Source organism: Mytilus edulis, chromosome 12, assembly GCF_963676685.1.
Source record: "Mytilus edulis chromosome 12, xbMytEdul2.2, whole genome shotgun sequence".
Lineage (NCBI taxonomy): Eukaryota > Metazoa > Mollusca > Bivalvia > Mytilida > Mytilidae > Mytilus > Mytilus edulis.
The window spans coordinates 27,963,656-27,980,139 of NC_092355.1; the positions used below are offsets into that span (position 1 = coordinate 27,963,656).

At 31.6% G+C, this 16,484-nt stretch overlaps 1 protein-coding gene across 1 annotated transcript; it reads right to left on the reverse strand.

Moving 5' to 3' along the window:
* Nucleotides 1-1,658: 1,658 nt before the first annotated feature.
* On the reverse strand, nt 1,659-15,438 carry LOC139499247 (uncharacterized). The gene is made up of 10 exons (XM_071287920.1): nt 15,363-15,438; nt 13,444-13,557; nt 12,728-12,868; nt 11,734-11,859; nt 8,763-8,841; nt 7,689-7,822; nt 5,898-5,922; nt 5,002-5,096; nt 4,562-4,630; nt 1,659-1,918 (listed from the first exon to the last, which is right to left on the reverse strand). The coding sequence occupies exons 1-10, from the start codon at nt 15,373-15,375 to the stop codon at nt 1,659-1,661; spliced, it is 1,056 nt and encodes a 351-aa protein (XP_071144021.1). The 5' UTR covers nt 15,376-15,438.
* Nucleotides 15,439-16,484: the final 1,046 nt, after the last annotated feature.

Genomic DNA, 16,484 nt, shown 5'->3' on the forward strand with positions numbered 1-16,484 from the left:
CATATTACCATATTCTTGTTCTGTTTACTTTTCTGATCGTATAGCTTTATTTGCGTCTTTATTTGATGCCTTGTTTGTTATTTCACCTAAGAATTATTTTGAACTAGGCAAACTCATATTGATCTGTTTGGATACTATTGATCGAACTTTGTACATCAATACTGGTTGGAGGAGGCGCAGTTGGAATAGTTGTGTTTCAATGGTTAACATTGCCATTATGGTACTGCATAGGCAATGAGGTTTCTCCGTTCGGTAAAAATCTCCCTGAGTCATCATTTACTGGATTTTCTGTGAGCAGTATAAATGATTGTTCAACTATATAAAAAAAAAAACATCGAGATATTGTTACAAACTAGGATTTGTTTTGCTTATATCTTCAAATATAAAACCATTCTTTTACTTGAACGTATGAAATATTCACAGGAGTGAATGCGTCATTAATATGAATGAGACATCTTCATATAGCGAATTGGACAAAGCTGCTTACTTCTATTTAGCCATCAGTGTAGATCTGATGAATATTCATATTGTCTGAATTGTCTCTTTTTACAAAATCAATATAATTTTGCAGTAATATGAAAATCTTTAATTTATTCAGGCATTACGATACTATTACTCGCCCTCAATTGTAAGAGCTACCAATTCTTTTTATATCACCGTGGATTTTTGTATATTGTTTGAATCGTGTGTACGAATTTCTTATTAGCGTACTAGAATCAAGATTAGCATGATGAGTAGTGCATGAATCTTAAAGAAGACGCCAACCTGTAATTGAACCAGATTGCATCCTTTGATTTGTCAACTTTGCAGTTTTGAATTCAATAAACCACTGCTGCATATCCTGTGATATATGACTCACTTATTATGTTGTTTACTTGTCTTCAAATCAAAATGAAACATTTTAAAATGATCAGTTGTTTTATTTGCAGAACAGAACATTGAACAAAAGTTACTGAGATAATCTAAACAGATGTTGAAACGTTGTACAAATTAATACCTCAGATGTTAATCAAATAGTCAACAGTTATTACCGCAGTAGTGGAACCTAAAGCATTTGCCCTCCTTCACCATTTTTTTTACTTACCGTGAACCTGAGCTTCTACCCTGGCAGTTGGTCTTTGTTCAATGGGTCTCATGCCAGTTTGTTCGTCTAAAAATAAGAATCACTTGATAACCGATAGTTGTATTTTGAATGTTTGCTACCGCATTTGATTGCAGATTATTTGTGTAAATGAACTATATAGGACATATTTATATATCTTACATATACAACATGGTGTTATATATATGCACACATTTTTTTTATTTCCTTGCTAAACGCCTTGTGTTGTTGTTACAGTCGATGAGTATTATCTTTGATTTAGAATATGTTTTGAATTAAATCAAATATTTTTTGAAACCTGAATTAAGTACGGTCTTTCTTTTCTCGTAGCGGTGATATTGAATCTATAGTCGAGTTTGCTTTAACCAACTTCCTGTAGAAAGATTAATCCTGAAGTAAAACGTGTTCAGTTCAACTGAATTTGTTCATAAAGAATAAAGTTACATATTATGAACTGATATGAAAGCTTGGACTGCTGCAAACAAATAGAGTGTGTTTAATTGCCTAATTTCAAGTAAAATGTAGTCAGTGCATAAAACAGGAGATGTAGTTTACATTAATAATCTAGTGAATCGACATTAAATTCCAAAACATATAAAAAAATCGACTCGCCTTGAGGTTGTTGCGCAGACAATATGTTGAATCCAGTTTCTGGTGACCCTCCTACAGCTATTGACAAGAGATTGTCATCATTACTGTCATCTGTTTCTTTCACAAATGTTTCATCGTCGTCAACAGGGTCAGCCATTGCTTTTTGATCACGTTCAGTATTGCCACCATCAAAATGAGTAGTTGCGATTTCGATGGTTCCTGAAACTTAAAAGCATCTATAATGAATAAAACTGTTTTAAGTTGGATAGACAGAGTATACTATCATTCATAATGATATATATTTTTTCTATGTACTATCTTTTTTCAGAGTCTGGGTGAGTGTATCCAATTTTTACCAGTTATGTTTAGATTTTGTAAAGTAAAAACTATTTCACTTTTGTAGCGTCCAAAACCAAGTACTGTGGATTCATTATTATTCGTTGGATACCAATTTTCGTGGATTTCGTGGGTACAGGGAAACCACGAATTTAAATATTCAACGAATTGCAAATTTTCTAAAGGAATATATGCATACTTTGTCAAAACCACGAAATTAAATATCCACGAATATGCAAGTTTTCCTCAAACCACGAAAATTGGTACCCAAGAAAAAAAAGAATCCACAGTAGTAAGGACATTCTATTGATCAGTCACTTTCAGAATCAAATTTAAACTTGAGGGATGAATATATTCTGGTAATCATATATAAAATTTATTTAATTCGTAGTGATGTTCTAATTAAAAAAACGTCTCTGTATTGAAATCTTTTATTTGAACTTATTTCTTGTAGAGAACGCACAATTTCTTTAATATAATAAAGTTGTTTACGACATATTTTGAATACATATTTGAAAATATTAAAATGTTTTCTAAATTCAATATTAAAAAAATATCATATATTCTCATTAATAAAATTGAGAATGGAAATGGGGAATGTGTCAAAGAGACAACAACCCGACCATAGAGCAGACAACAGCAGAAGGTCACCAACAGGTCTTCAATGCAACGAGAAATTCTAGCACCCAGAGGCGTCCTTCAGCTGGCCCCTAAACAAATATATACTGGTTCAGTGATAATGAACACCATACTAAACTCCAAATTGTACACAAGAAACTAAAAGTTAAAATAATACAAGACTAACAAAGGCCAGAGGCTCCTGACTTGGGACAGGCGCAAAAATGCGGCGGGGTTAAACATGTTTGTGAGATCTCAACCCTCCCCCTATACCTCTAGCCAATGCAGAAAAGTAAACGCATAACAATACGCACATTAAAATTCAGTTCAAGAGAAGTCCGAGTCTGATGTCAGAAGATGTAACCCAAAAACATAAACAAAATGACAATAATACATAAATAACATCAGACTACTAGCAGTTAACTGACATGCCAGCTCCGGACTTCAATTAAACTGATTGAAAAATTATGTCTTCATTATATGAATATCAGGCACAATCCTCCCCGTAAGGGGTTTAGTATCATACCATCATAACATATATGAGAAGAATATAACCCGTGTCATGCCAACAACTGGTTTATTAATAATAAATGTGTTTAGTTCCGATGCAAAGACCCTATAAGTGAATCAATATTAACGCCAAAATATGCAATCTTTAATGACCTGACAACAGTATCATAACTATATCCCTTCTTAATTAGTCTATTTAAAGGTTTTGTTAGCTTCTGAGGTGAATACTGACATTTTTTAGCTTTATAAAAAATATTTCCATAAAATATTGGATGTAAAATACCTGAACGTATAAGAAGTCTGCATGTTGAGCTATATTTACGAATGATGTCCTGATACCGATGATAAAATTTAGTAAATGTTTTGACTAGTTTGTGATATCGAAAACCCTGGTGTAATGATTTTTCAGTAATACATAAATTTCTCTCGTTAAAATCTAAAACATTGTTACATAAACGAGCGAATCGTACAAGTTGAGATATATAAACACCGTAAGATGGTGAAAAGGGATCGTCACCATCTAAACATGGATAATTAACGACAGGAAATGAGAAATCATCTCTTTTGTCATAAATTTTAGTATTAAGCTTTCCGTTAATGATATATTTATCAAGATCGAGGAAAGGGCAGCGGTCATTGTTAGTATTAGCTTTATTTATAGTAAGTTCAACAGGATACATTTCTTTAGTATACATACTGAAGTCGTCATTATTGAGAGCTTAAATATCATCCAAATATCTAAAAGTTTTATTAAATTTGTGTATTAGAAGTTGTTTCAATGGGTCTTTGCTGATTTTTGTCATAAATTGTAACTCATAGCAATGCAAAAACAGGTCCACAATAAGTGGTGCACAGTTAGTCCCCATTGGAATTCAATAACTTGACGATATACGGAATCTCCTAAGCGAACAAAAATGTTATCTAGTAAAAATTCAAGGGCAGATATAGTGTCAAAGCATGTCCAATTGACATAGTTTTTTTTATTTATTGCTACTAAAAAATGACCTAAAAGAGTTTGAGCATATATATTCACATTCTGACTTTTTAAATGCCCATTTAATTAGGTGTGTGAATTTTTCTTAATGAGAATGTGAGGCAATGTGGTATATAGGGTAGAAAAATCAAAACTTTGAACAGATTCAAAATCACCAATATTAGCATGCAATTTATCAAGTACTTCCAACGAGTTTTTGACACTCCAAAAGTAATTATTTCCACTATTTTCGAAGGCCATATTTATAATGTCTGTAAAAAGATATAAAGCGACTTACGATAGAATAAACAATTCACAAATCCATGATGGCTGTCCCAGAAGAATTTCTTTCGATGTGAATCATAGTTAAGAAGTATGGTTACCTTCACTTATACAGTTAGGTCCAATTTCCAACGATTCCTTATACTTACGCGATTCATCTTTTGTATCGTTCTTATTCAATGGCGTAGATTCTCCTCTTTCCGTTTCGTCAATGTTTTCTAAGTGAAAATGAATAATATGATATAAATTTTCCGAACGTATGCTTTATTAATTAAATGCATATATTATAGAACGCAATGCATCGATAGAAGAGTTTGGTTTAACTTTCCGTGTTATTGCTGAAGTTTGATATATCGAATACATGATTTCAATTTTCGTATTGAGTTTTATGCTTTTAGTTAGTTAAGAGGGAGAATACCATTATGTCATTTTATCTTGGTGAGAGACATGACAGATTAGTAGTAGGAATCACCTTGTTCAAGTTTTTTTAATGAACTATGCATCATAATGACAAAGACATTACACAACAAGAATCGATAATAATTGTATTCTAAATAACGACACTAGAACTTGATCTGGGATAGCATACCTGATTGTTGTTTTCTCTGTATTTTCTTGTAACAGAAGATCATGTAGATTACAACACTGACAATTATCACCAGCAGAATACAACCAATCGTAATACTGAAATTATACATTTATGCATATAATATAGTGAATCACGTTTTGACTTTTTTTTTATTTTTTTCATTTTTTCATTACAATTGTCGAGATAATATTTTTTCAGTTGTATATATGATTCATTTCTAAATTTGTTAGTAATTAAATCCACTATTTGCAATCTACTATTAAGGATCAACCTGTATCATCAGGTGTGTCTATAACCATTTGACTTTTTAATTTTTAGTTGTATGAAGTCTCAACTAAAGAAGAAGGTGTAACATTCTCTCATTTGTTTCGTGTATATGCTAACGAGACAACCATTCACTAAATCATAACACATTAGTTCCTTCCTTTCTTTCTGAAATAAATAAGGAATGTGTCAAGAGGAAACAGATGTTGCCCCCGCTTGCATATAATATATTAAAGAGACATAGCTCAAAACTGTACAAGTGACGCTACCAACATGCGTACTTGATCTGAGTTTTGTTATAATTAGCGTCGAGTTTAATAATATTTTGTTGAGGCAAACAGGAGTTAGAAAACGGAAATTAGAAACTCACTTCCATTTGTAAAGGCATAACCCAAGAACGGCCAGAGTTTCTCCATCAAAATTCAAACGTGATCTGTGTTTTGTGGTTGTCCCAACAATTGTTCATTCTCTTAAAAAGCAGTCATTTGAGTAAAAAAACACCTGTCTAATTATTGAAATATGTTCATTTGTTACTAGATTATTTTAGACCAATGACCTGATTTGAAAATATATTTGATTGACTGATAATTATACTAGTGATAAGAGGCAGAGTAGTATAATAAAGTACATACCCAATAATATCTGAAATATCAAGCCCTGTAATGTAATAACAGACAGAATATTTATGAATTATTAAATATTATTTTCAATAACATATAGTTCCCCTATCTATCATCGAATACTTTTTAAAGAATATATTTCAAATTTTATGTAGCCATTAAGGTCATATGCATTTCTTGTTACATTTATATATACAATGTCCGTACATGTTTGTTGAACATATAAGATTCATTTCGGAACAAGACTGTGTGAGAGTATTGCATTTCTCTTGAATATTAGAATTCACGTTTAAGGTGGTATCCAACACTTTAGCTAAAATTAATTTGAGGCTTTTAATTATCTTAAAATTTTGACAAAGTATTTACTTTGACCCTTTTACAAAAATATAAAAATTTCAAAAAATTTGAACCAACCGTTTTATCAGAAAAATTACACTGGTTATATAGCAGTTTGACAAACACTTATTTTGATAATTGAGAAGCTTAATATTCCCTTAACAACACAACGTAATTAAAACGTTTAGCTGATTTTACAGAGTTATCTCCCTGTAGTGTTAGGTACCACCTTAAACTTGTTTCGAAATTTGTTTGTGATATTTTGAGTTATTTTGTTAAGACGACTGATAACAATGATGTGAATACCGAACAGACTAAATATGGTTATTTACATTATTCGGACTCTGTGCAAACCTAAAGTGTATTTTACTCCTGAATGTTCCCTGCAAAGGGCTTAGCAGAAATATAAAATGTTTAATCTTTAGTTTGAACTTAGTTTGATCGGGCGTGACTTTTAATAAAACTGTTTTCTATGAGTCCATCGAGCCTCACTTCTTTTAGATTAATATCTAAACTTCTTATCTAAAGAAAAAGTCGGTCTTCACAGTACATAGAACTGCAAATTTATTATAAAATTATGTAAGACAAATGAGTTTTTCCGATCTTGATGTATAAAAATATTCATGTTTTGCACATAACAGGCTTCATGTGCCTGTCCAAAGTCAGGAGCCTGTATTTCAGTGGTTTTCGTTTGTTTATATGTTAGATATTTGTTTTTCGTTCATTGTTTTTAAATAAATAAATAAGGCCGTTAGTTTTCTCGTTTGAATTGTTTTACATTGTTATTTCGGGGCCTTTTATAGCTGACTATACGGTTTGGGCTTTGCCCATTATTGAAGGACGCACGGTGACCCTTAGTTTTTAATTTATGTGTCATTTTGGTTTCTTGTGGAGAGTTGACTTATTGGTAATCATACGACATCTTCTTTTTTATATTCATACCAGATAAGAGGTTTTACATAGACTCGTGGATTCAATGTTTACCGGAAAGATCATTACAGCCTTGATACTAGTCTGGTTCTCGATCAAGTTAGTTCGAAGAAATTTTCTTTGGTATGCACATATTATATTTATTTGTAGGTTTAGAAATTATTCAGCAGACACAAATTCCCTTAGCCAGACTCGTTTCGACATGTATTTCAGACTCTTTTATAAGGTATAATCGTTGCTGGACATATGATGTTTGCTGATTGAAAAGTATATATGTAATCAAATTACTTTGCTGAAAAATGTAGAACTATTATTGCTTTTGGAAATAGCTTTTACATTTTGGCCTATATTGAACAATCATTATTGGTTCACTTAAGATTCATGATGTTTAAGAACAAAATAAATGTACCACGCAGTTTACAAAGTTACCTTAAAAAATAAAATATAACAAACATAAATGTTTCATTATTAAAGGTACAGATATAGTTTGATCAGTAGTAGATACTACAAATACTTTGTTTAAAAAAAATATATTACCATTGCTACTACCAGGATTTCTAGATGTGGTAATAGAGTATACAGTTGTTGTCCGCTGTATAACTGTTGTTACTTTAATACAAGTCCGATCCGACTTAGTGTTGCCGTTATCGACATTTTGCCCGGAATTGCAACTATTAGAATAAGTTATAAAACGTCAGCCACAATGCTTAATACACTTATGTTAAAATTAATCTTTTAAATATGATATAGAATGAAGCCGATAGTCAAACATGTACCACACACAACAACAACAAAATATACAGGTTGCCAAGTGGTCTAGTTCTGTTATTTTTTTTAATATCTAAACAAGATAAATCCATTTTTATAATAATTATTTTGTATATAAAAACTATATTTTAGGTGTATTGTCTTCTTTTCTGTTTTTGCTTTTTTAAAGATATAAATTGTAAAATTTAATTGTGCTTTACATTAGAAAAAAATATCACATGACATCGGAAGGGGTTGTATACGATTAAAGAGTGGACTACGTTATATATCTCTGGTTATATATAATGTGTTTTTTTGTGTAATGATAACTTAACTGTGGTGGGACAAACGTATACCTGCTAATGGGTATTCCAAAAACATGTGTTCAGTGCAGGAATATCATTTACTGCTGTTAGTCAACTACCAGAGAACATAGATACTACTTTCGCGTCATATTGACAAAATTTAAATAATAAAGATTTATGTTTGATTACTAGTTCGTAGGATTTTTATTATGCTTCATTTACAACATGTACAATGCTCTTCATTCTGGTACTTTACTATAGTCTACTATTTCAGACGCCTTGACTACACAGTAGGGAATTGCACGTTCGATAACATACTTTGGTCTTTCGACCAATTTGCATGACTTTTTTTGGTACATAAGAAGGGCAAAAGATACCAGCAGGATATTCAAACTCATAGATCATTAAAAGTAATTTTGGTATATTTTTCTTTACAAACTTTATTCATTCCCCTGTGTAACTGATGACAATTTTTTTTGCAAAAACATGTTGCGTGTGCACGTTAATTATATTTTTCGTTGTTTTTACCTGTTTGTCAACTTTTGAAAGCTGTACTCACGTGATATTTGTTTTTTGCTTGCATAGATCTTTGCTATATTCATCTTTATAATAGTTTTCTTTGCAGGGTTCACAGAATCCTTAAGAAATAAATGATTACAATTTATCATACATATTTGAAACAAATGTATATCTAACACGCCATCTAGGTTCAACAATCGGAATAACAGTACTGTAGTTGAAGAGTTGCCACCGTCAAATCAAACTTTTGACGTTGGCAACTCTTCAACTACAGTACTGTTGTTCCGATTCTAATGTATTTCAAAAAGAAATTATACGTTAAAGATTGTAAAAAGGTGTATAAATTTGAAATAAAATAAAATTCTGCGAAAGTTAATACTGATATTTGCGCAAAGACGTCATGGCTAAACGTGACATCATACAAATGAAAACTTACATTACTTTTATGATTCAAATTTTGATAAAATCACACCAAAACGGCGCTTTTAGGTAGGTGTTGTTTAAATTTCGATTCTATTGTAGCAATCGAACATTTGTTTATCCATAAATTCAAAAAGACGGGTCCATCCTTAGTTACGACTGGTCAACTATGGATTTAACGGTAACTTTTAGCCAATGAAAACAAATGTGACATAAAATTTGCATTTGAATAAAATTTTGATTGAAAAATGCTGCACATGATCGCTCGACGTTTACTAAAATTTGCTAACTTTACGCAGAAAATAATTCCGAAAACTTGAACTCAAATAAAACAAAAATTGACCTAATTGTATATTTAAAAGGGAAAAAAATCAGGTAATGATTTCATGTAGACAACTATCATTGATATGTTTCTAATAAAAACTTAACTGATTACACAATTTGAATTTTAGAAATTCTAAGACTTTCCTACCTCAGGAATAGATTACCATAGCTGTATTTGGCAAAACCATAGGAATGGTTGGTCCTCAATTCTCTTCAACTTGGTATTGTATTTGGCGTGTTTATTATTTTTTTAGATACGAGCGTCATCGATGAGTCTTTTGTAGACGAAACGAGCGTCTGGCGCAAATACTAAATTTTCATCTTGGTATCTATGATGAGTTAATTTGTGATACTTTACACATGATATATAATTTTTTGAAGGCACATAATGCGAGCTATCTTCCACTGTTTTTTTTTTTTTTTTTATTTAATTTTATCGTTTAAAATCGATAATCTGTAGTTACTTCCATTCAAAATGTTTATTTTGCGTTTATTTTCCCTTAATTTAACAAAATACCTAATAAAACAATTGATATTCTAATTCAGTTGTTTGATAGTTGAAACCCCTTAGAACAATTTACAAGAAACCTCAGTAAACATTATAAATTTAAGTAATTGAAATCACCTTATCTAATGCAGATAAAAAATATTTTTTAGTGTTGTGCAGAAGACACAAAATGCATTTAATAATAGGTTGAGGTTGACAAATTAGACTTTAGGTGCGGGTACTGTATCAAAACACAATAGTGATTTAAAGATTTAAATTACCTGTGTATCTATTTACTCTGGTATTTAAACTACAAAGTAATGGTTTCTTATAACAAACGTCCCTTCGAAATCTTTATAGACAATTTCATTATAAATTTTCCTTAGCGAACAAATATTTCATAACATTTCTTCCGTGAAGAATACCAAATAACTAATAATAACATTCTTCCTTTTATATTCTGAAACACTCATAGGAAGCAGAAAAGATACAAAACCCATAAGAAAAGCTGAGAAGAAAGAGAAATGAGAGAAAAAAAGCTCTCGCCAACCCTTAATTTTTTTTTTTCAAATTCAATAGTGACGGATATTTAATCATAGTTACCCTATGCTTAAAAAAGTTGGCTATATTGTTTCACCTCTGTCAATCCGTCCGTCAGTCCATCCACCCGCCAGTCCGTCAGTCATTCCGTCCGGCGTCCGTCCCATGAATATGTTTCGTTGCATCAGTTTCTCATGCAGAAACTACATTACAAGGATTTCTGAAATTTGGTTTCAGGGTTTTTATGAGTCGTTTAGAGTATTTTACCGGGATGCATGTTCAGATTCATCACTCAATAATTTCATCTTCAAGTATTTTGATGGGGTATCATTAGTGAGCAGTACCTCGCAGTTTCACATGTTTAAGGTGTGTTTATCCGTGGTCAGAAATTTAGGACGGAATCGATTTATCATACAATATTATGAAATTAAGTTTGCGGGCTGGTAGACATTTAGGCAAGAAGGAGAAGTGGTTCCAATTTTGAGTAATACATGCCCGAAACGTAAGCAGTAACTGACAGCAATATTCTTGTCATTTTCAGACAAGAAAAAGAGCCTCAGACACAATTTTACCGCAGGTACAGGCATCACATACCTACGCAGGTTTTTGTGGACAATTGGAATCATATCAGGTGCACCCGCAGTTGTCTCCCAGGACCACAGGATAATGAACTACAGTTAAATTGAGAAAAAAATGCATTAAAATTTACCAGGCGTGACATTACTCATTAGATTTCCTCGGGATTTTGTCATTTTAGGTTAAATAAAAATAACGCATGTCGCTCTCTGTACGTTTCCTCTAATGGCGCCATTACTTAGAGCTACGTGTAGAACAATATTGAGGCTACTTTTACTCATTATAGTAGTCTCAAAACAAGATCAGAAAGAATATGATGTACAAAACTTGCAATTATCGTTCTGATATTAGATAAATGTGAAATAAACTCATCATAAATACAAGGATTGAAATTTTATATTTACGCCAGATACGCGTTTCGTCTACAAAAAACTCATCAGTGACGCTCGAATCAAACAATGTTAAAAAGGCCGAATCGATCAAGTACGAAGTTGAAGAGCATTCAGGACCATTTTGTCTAATTTGTCAACCTCAGCGTCGAGTGTATACTTTTTTGTAACATGTCTAATGCAAAATATATACCAACTGCAAACCTTTTAGTTTCATTGAACTCAACAGTGTTGAAAAATAAAAACAACACTTTATAAATGTCATGCTAAGTTACCTTTTTCGCTGAGTTCGATACCAGGTTTATCACACTCTGTATCAGTTGGTTCACAATAATCTAATTTTCTTATGTATCCTTCAGCTCGGTTACAGACACATTTACCAGACTCATCCCGTACCTCTTCTACAATGAATCAAATATTTATTATAATTTGACGCGGAAAAAGAAAATTTCCTAATCAATTTTTCTATGTTCAAGCGAAAGAACTATTTTCATTCTCTTTCAAGATAATTATATTAAATAAAAAATGAATGGACATTTTATAATGTTTGTATACCCTTCTGGTCGGAAAAAACACATATTAAGCGTCTGTAGGATTCTCATTTGGGTCAAATTTATATAAAAGCATGCAGACTTAGAGAAGTGAAACAATGAAAATAACCATTTGAATTTATTGGTCTTCTAATGGTCTATATCGCTCTGCTCACCTCTAAATATAATTTCATATCACGACCTTGTGTCGTCAAATGCGTACACCCGGCCTTAACAACTTTGACCAGGACATATCAGCGACGTCATTATGATTGAACCGACGTTGATAATTTTGACCAAATCTTCTTCTGGGATGCTATCGATACAAAGAATATACATCCAGATTGTTATAAACAAATAATTTCTTCATAGGCGATTATGATACCCTTTTTCGAGATACAGAAATTAGATTTTTTTAACGATACCTCGCTCGAATAACAAAAAAAACATTTGGACAGTATTTTTTTATCCAAAAATATAAGTTCCTGTGGCTTTTCTAACCATAATTTGGACTTATCACCCATGCCTATCCCATTTGCATTTAAAAACACGCGTCTCATCCAAGTGTTGAAAATACATCTCGGTTCCGTAGAGCTAATTTATATTGCCTTTGGTAAAGTGCAGAAACACGGAGTCTCTAATAATGAAAAAAAACAGGCGCACAATAGCAAATAACAGTGTAAAAGGAAGATTGGGGAGATTTCGTGATATAGTTGTGATAACTTTATAATCTACGTACCTTGCAGGCAACTTGGAATTTCAACACATGGAGAACTTTCAAAGCCGCTGGTTGAATATACACCACGAACATATTCGCCATTTGTGCATTGTTCACAAACATCAGTTCCATTGGGGGTTTGACATGGCACAAAACCTTCGTCTAAAATAGGTTCCTTATATTAAACTAAGAATGCCCCTATATCGTTTTTGTGTTTTTTTTAAAGATAGGTAATTTGTGTTGTTCATTTTTCATCCATTTTTAATTGAAATGCTAAAGTGTAATATTCGTTTTTTTTTAATACGGATTATTTATAATGTGGAATAAAACTCACTTATTAATCTAGCTATAAGCACTTAAGACATCATTATCAAGTTTTTGGTGGGATTCGTGTTGATTATTCTATGTTGTTTCGTGTGCAGGGTTGATTTTAAGTCTACCGATGGTATTTTCCGTTTGATCTGTATGAGCTTTTGATTTTGCCATTTGATCAGAACTTTCCGTCTTTAGTTTTCTCGGAAAACGATATTCTTAATTCTAATTTTTCCTTGAAACCTTGTTTTGGCTGGGTTGACTCTTCAAAAGAAAGACCTATCGTTCTCAAAGAAAAATGAATCCATATACATATATCATATATTAACAATACACACAATTTCATTATGGCCATGCTAAAGTATGGTTCACGTGCATAAAATATAGATATATGTGACTAGGGTGTTGCAACTAAGAAAAGCTACCTTCGCACAGTATAGTCCAGCAACAAAATCCTTTTCGTAGTTTTTGGCCTGATAAACAAGGCGACACTAGCTGAGTAAGTAAAGGTGTAGTGGCAAAAAATAAAAGACCAATATCTGCAAGAAAGAATAATTACATCTAATGTCTAAAGAACAAAACGTATATTTTTTTTATATTTTATATATATAGTCAAGAATACAAGTATGCTAAACTTTTCCTTCTTTTGAGCAGATTTAAGGGAACCTACACTTATATCAGATAAGGGTACGCTTCCTATATAGTCTTAATTATAGCTTTTCTAGAGAAGGATCGATTGGAACAATGTAAATCACTGTTAATTATATCCACGTGTTGTGTGAGATTATAAATCGTAATCAATAGCACGGAAGTATTTTCATTCCAGAATTTAGGCAGATCTTGTTTTATTTCCTACTTATATCAAGGAATGATTGGAAAATAAATACAGTATATACTGATCATACTTTCCCAAACTGAGGGATGAGGAAGGTGTAGAAAAGTTTGAAATAATTTTACATACAGGAGAAAATAAATTTTGGAGAATGCTTTTGAATTTTGTATTTACTGCCCGATAGAATACCATAAGGACTAGTAGCCTTAGTTTTATAGAGATAAAATAAAAGTAAGTGGTCACCGTATATATTAAAAACTTTTCAAACATGATAGTAAAAGGATTACAATCATCTGTATGTAGAATTTGGACAGTGTTAGAAAGTGGAAAAATTTCTAAAAATGCTACCGGCCAGCAAATACTACCGACTCACCTTAAAGCTGTAACAGAACAATTAGATATAAGCAATGAAATGCATACCTATATCACAAATGCACAATGGAGAAATTTAAACACGAAGAATATCAGATATTAGAGTGTTCCCTGCACTTAAAAATTTTGAAAATGGTATGAATAAATTATTCAACCTAAACTTTACAGTAGAATCATTGAATCGCAAACTTACAATTTTGCTTGATAAAATTACATAACCAGTATTTGTTAATAATATTAGATCTGTAGATATGCGAGACAAACATTTTGTTTTGTCCTTGCAGGGAGTCGACTCATGCTACTGGGATATCGTGACACAAATCGCCTTGCACTTTACCCGGGTGCTAAACTAGTCGACCACCTAGGCACGAGAAAAAACAGGCTATCGGATGCCGGATGTTACCAGTTACCGTTCCTTTCCAGTTTTTCTCTATCATCGTAAGAAGTACATGTTACAATGTATGTAAGGCACGAAATTACAGATTAGCTGAATTATCTATCGTTGAGGATCTTACAAATTAATGGATGATGGCAAACACGGAAATTATTATATTAGAAGTACGTCTGAATCCTCGTCTGAATCAGTAACAAATCTACGACAGATTTTATCAAGTGGCGGTGATACAAGGCTGAAAATACATATATATTAACTTATATAGCAATTCAAAATTTGTTTATAAATATTGATAAGCTCCCTCTCTCGTGTTAGTAGATGATTGGTATTTTTTATTATATAGTTCTCTAAACATTGTAAACTTAGTCGCTCTTCATAAGACCTTTTGTAATAAAATGTTCGAATTTGTATTCTTAATATAAACACGACGTCATGTTTATTAGTACGCGAAACAAAACCCACTCCCACGCAAACATCAAGAGGTAAAAATAGTACTGAATCATCATCCAATAGGAAATCAAGATAAAAACCCTTCAAATTATTTATCCTTATTAATTGTGAACACGTCTTGTGACCAGTAAACATTTTATTACAATATTTGTAAAGACAACAAACATGTGTGAAAACAGAGCAAGTGTTTACCATGTTTACATATAACTATAAGCATTAGTTATATATATATATATATAGTTTATAAAATTGTGTAATTGACCCTCTAGTATATGTAAAATATTTATCAAACTTACCCTTTCCAAGCATTATTTAAAGAATGGTGTTTCTCAATTTGTTCTCTGTCTCCATTTTTTATTTCATAGATCTATATTTAATCGCTCACTCAGTCTGATAAAACATCGTATTTTAAAATAGTTTCAGTTTTTCCAGCTTTTTAGTCTATTTTTATTCCATTTTTATCATATGAAATTTATGTCAATCAACCTGCATGTATGTTTGGAAATCTAATAAAGGAAATGCTATGAAATACTTCTGTTTTGAAATATATGACAGTAATTCTACAAAATTGGTCAGAATCACAACATACAAAGCTTGAATTTCAAAATAGACTCCTTTGATAAAAATTAACAATGGGAAATACTATCATTGAAAATTTGTTTTCTATTTATAGATAATCAATATAATATTAATGTTACTTTTTCCACTCTTTATTGTGACTTAACTGTGACATGTGTAAGTGTTGCTCTCCACCTCTTTCAGTTTATTCAAAACTCTTACCAAATTGAAATTTCTTTTGTCATGTTTGTCATGTGTGTCATACCAATCTTTTTAATTTCAACCAACTTGTGTATGATATAAAACATACTTTAAGGATGTACTTAGGTGAGGTTAGGTAAAAATTAATAAATTAAGAAGTTAAAATTAATACTATAAACTGGTAAAGCATCAATTAAGGATAAAGATAAGCTAAAAATATTGACAGTTCATGGACCTCCTTTTCGAGATATTTGAGATTTAAAATATGGCGGGAAAAGGCTGACTCAGACTTTTACCTTATATATGCATTGGTATTATTAGATCTCAAAACAAAAGAAAGAAAATCAAGAATCTTCTAAAATTTTGGTAAAAGACCTTTCATGACCTATTAAGTCTTATATGAAAAAATAAATGGGTGTTATGGGGCAAAATATTTTACATTGTATTGTATGGAAAAACACCAAGGAGTCTGAACATTTGACACAAATTCCAAAACCTCACCTAAGTACATCCTTAAATATAATATGAGACTGTAATACTACTTTATTGCTATTTAGAAAACGTAGCTACAAATATTTATGCATGTCATTATTGTAAAGAGTGGGATATAGTAATTTTTTAATGGCTTTAATCATGATAAAAATATCAAAATATAAAGG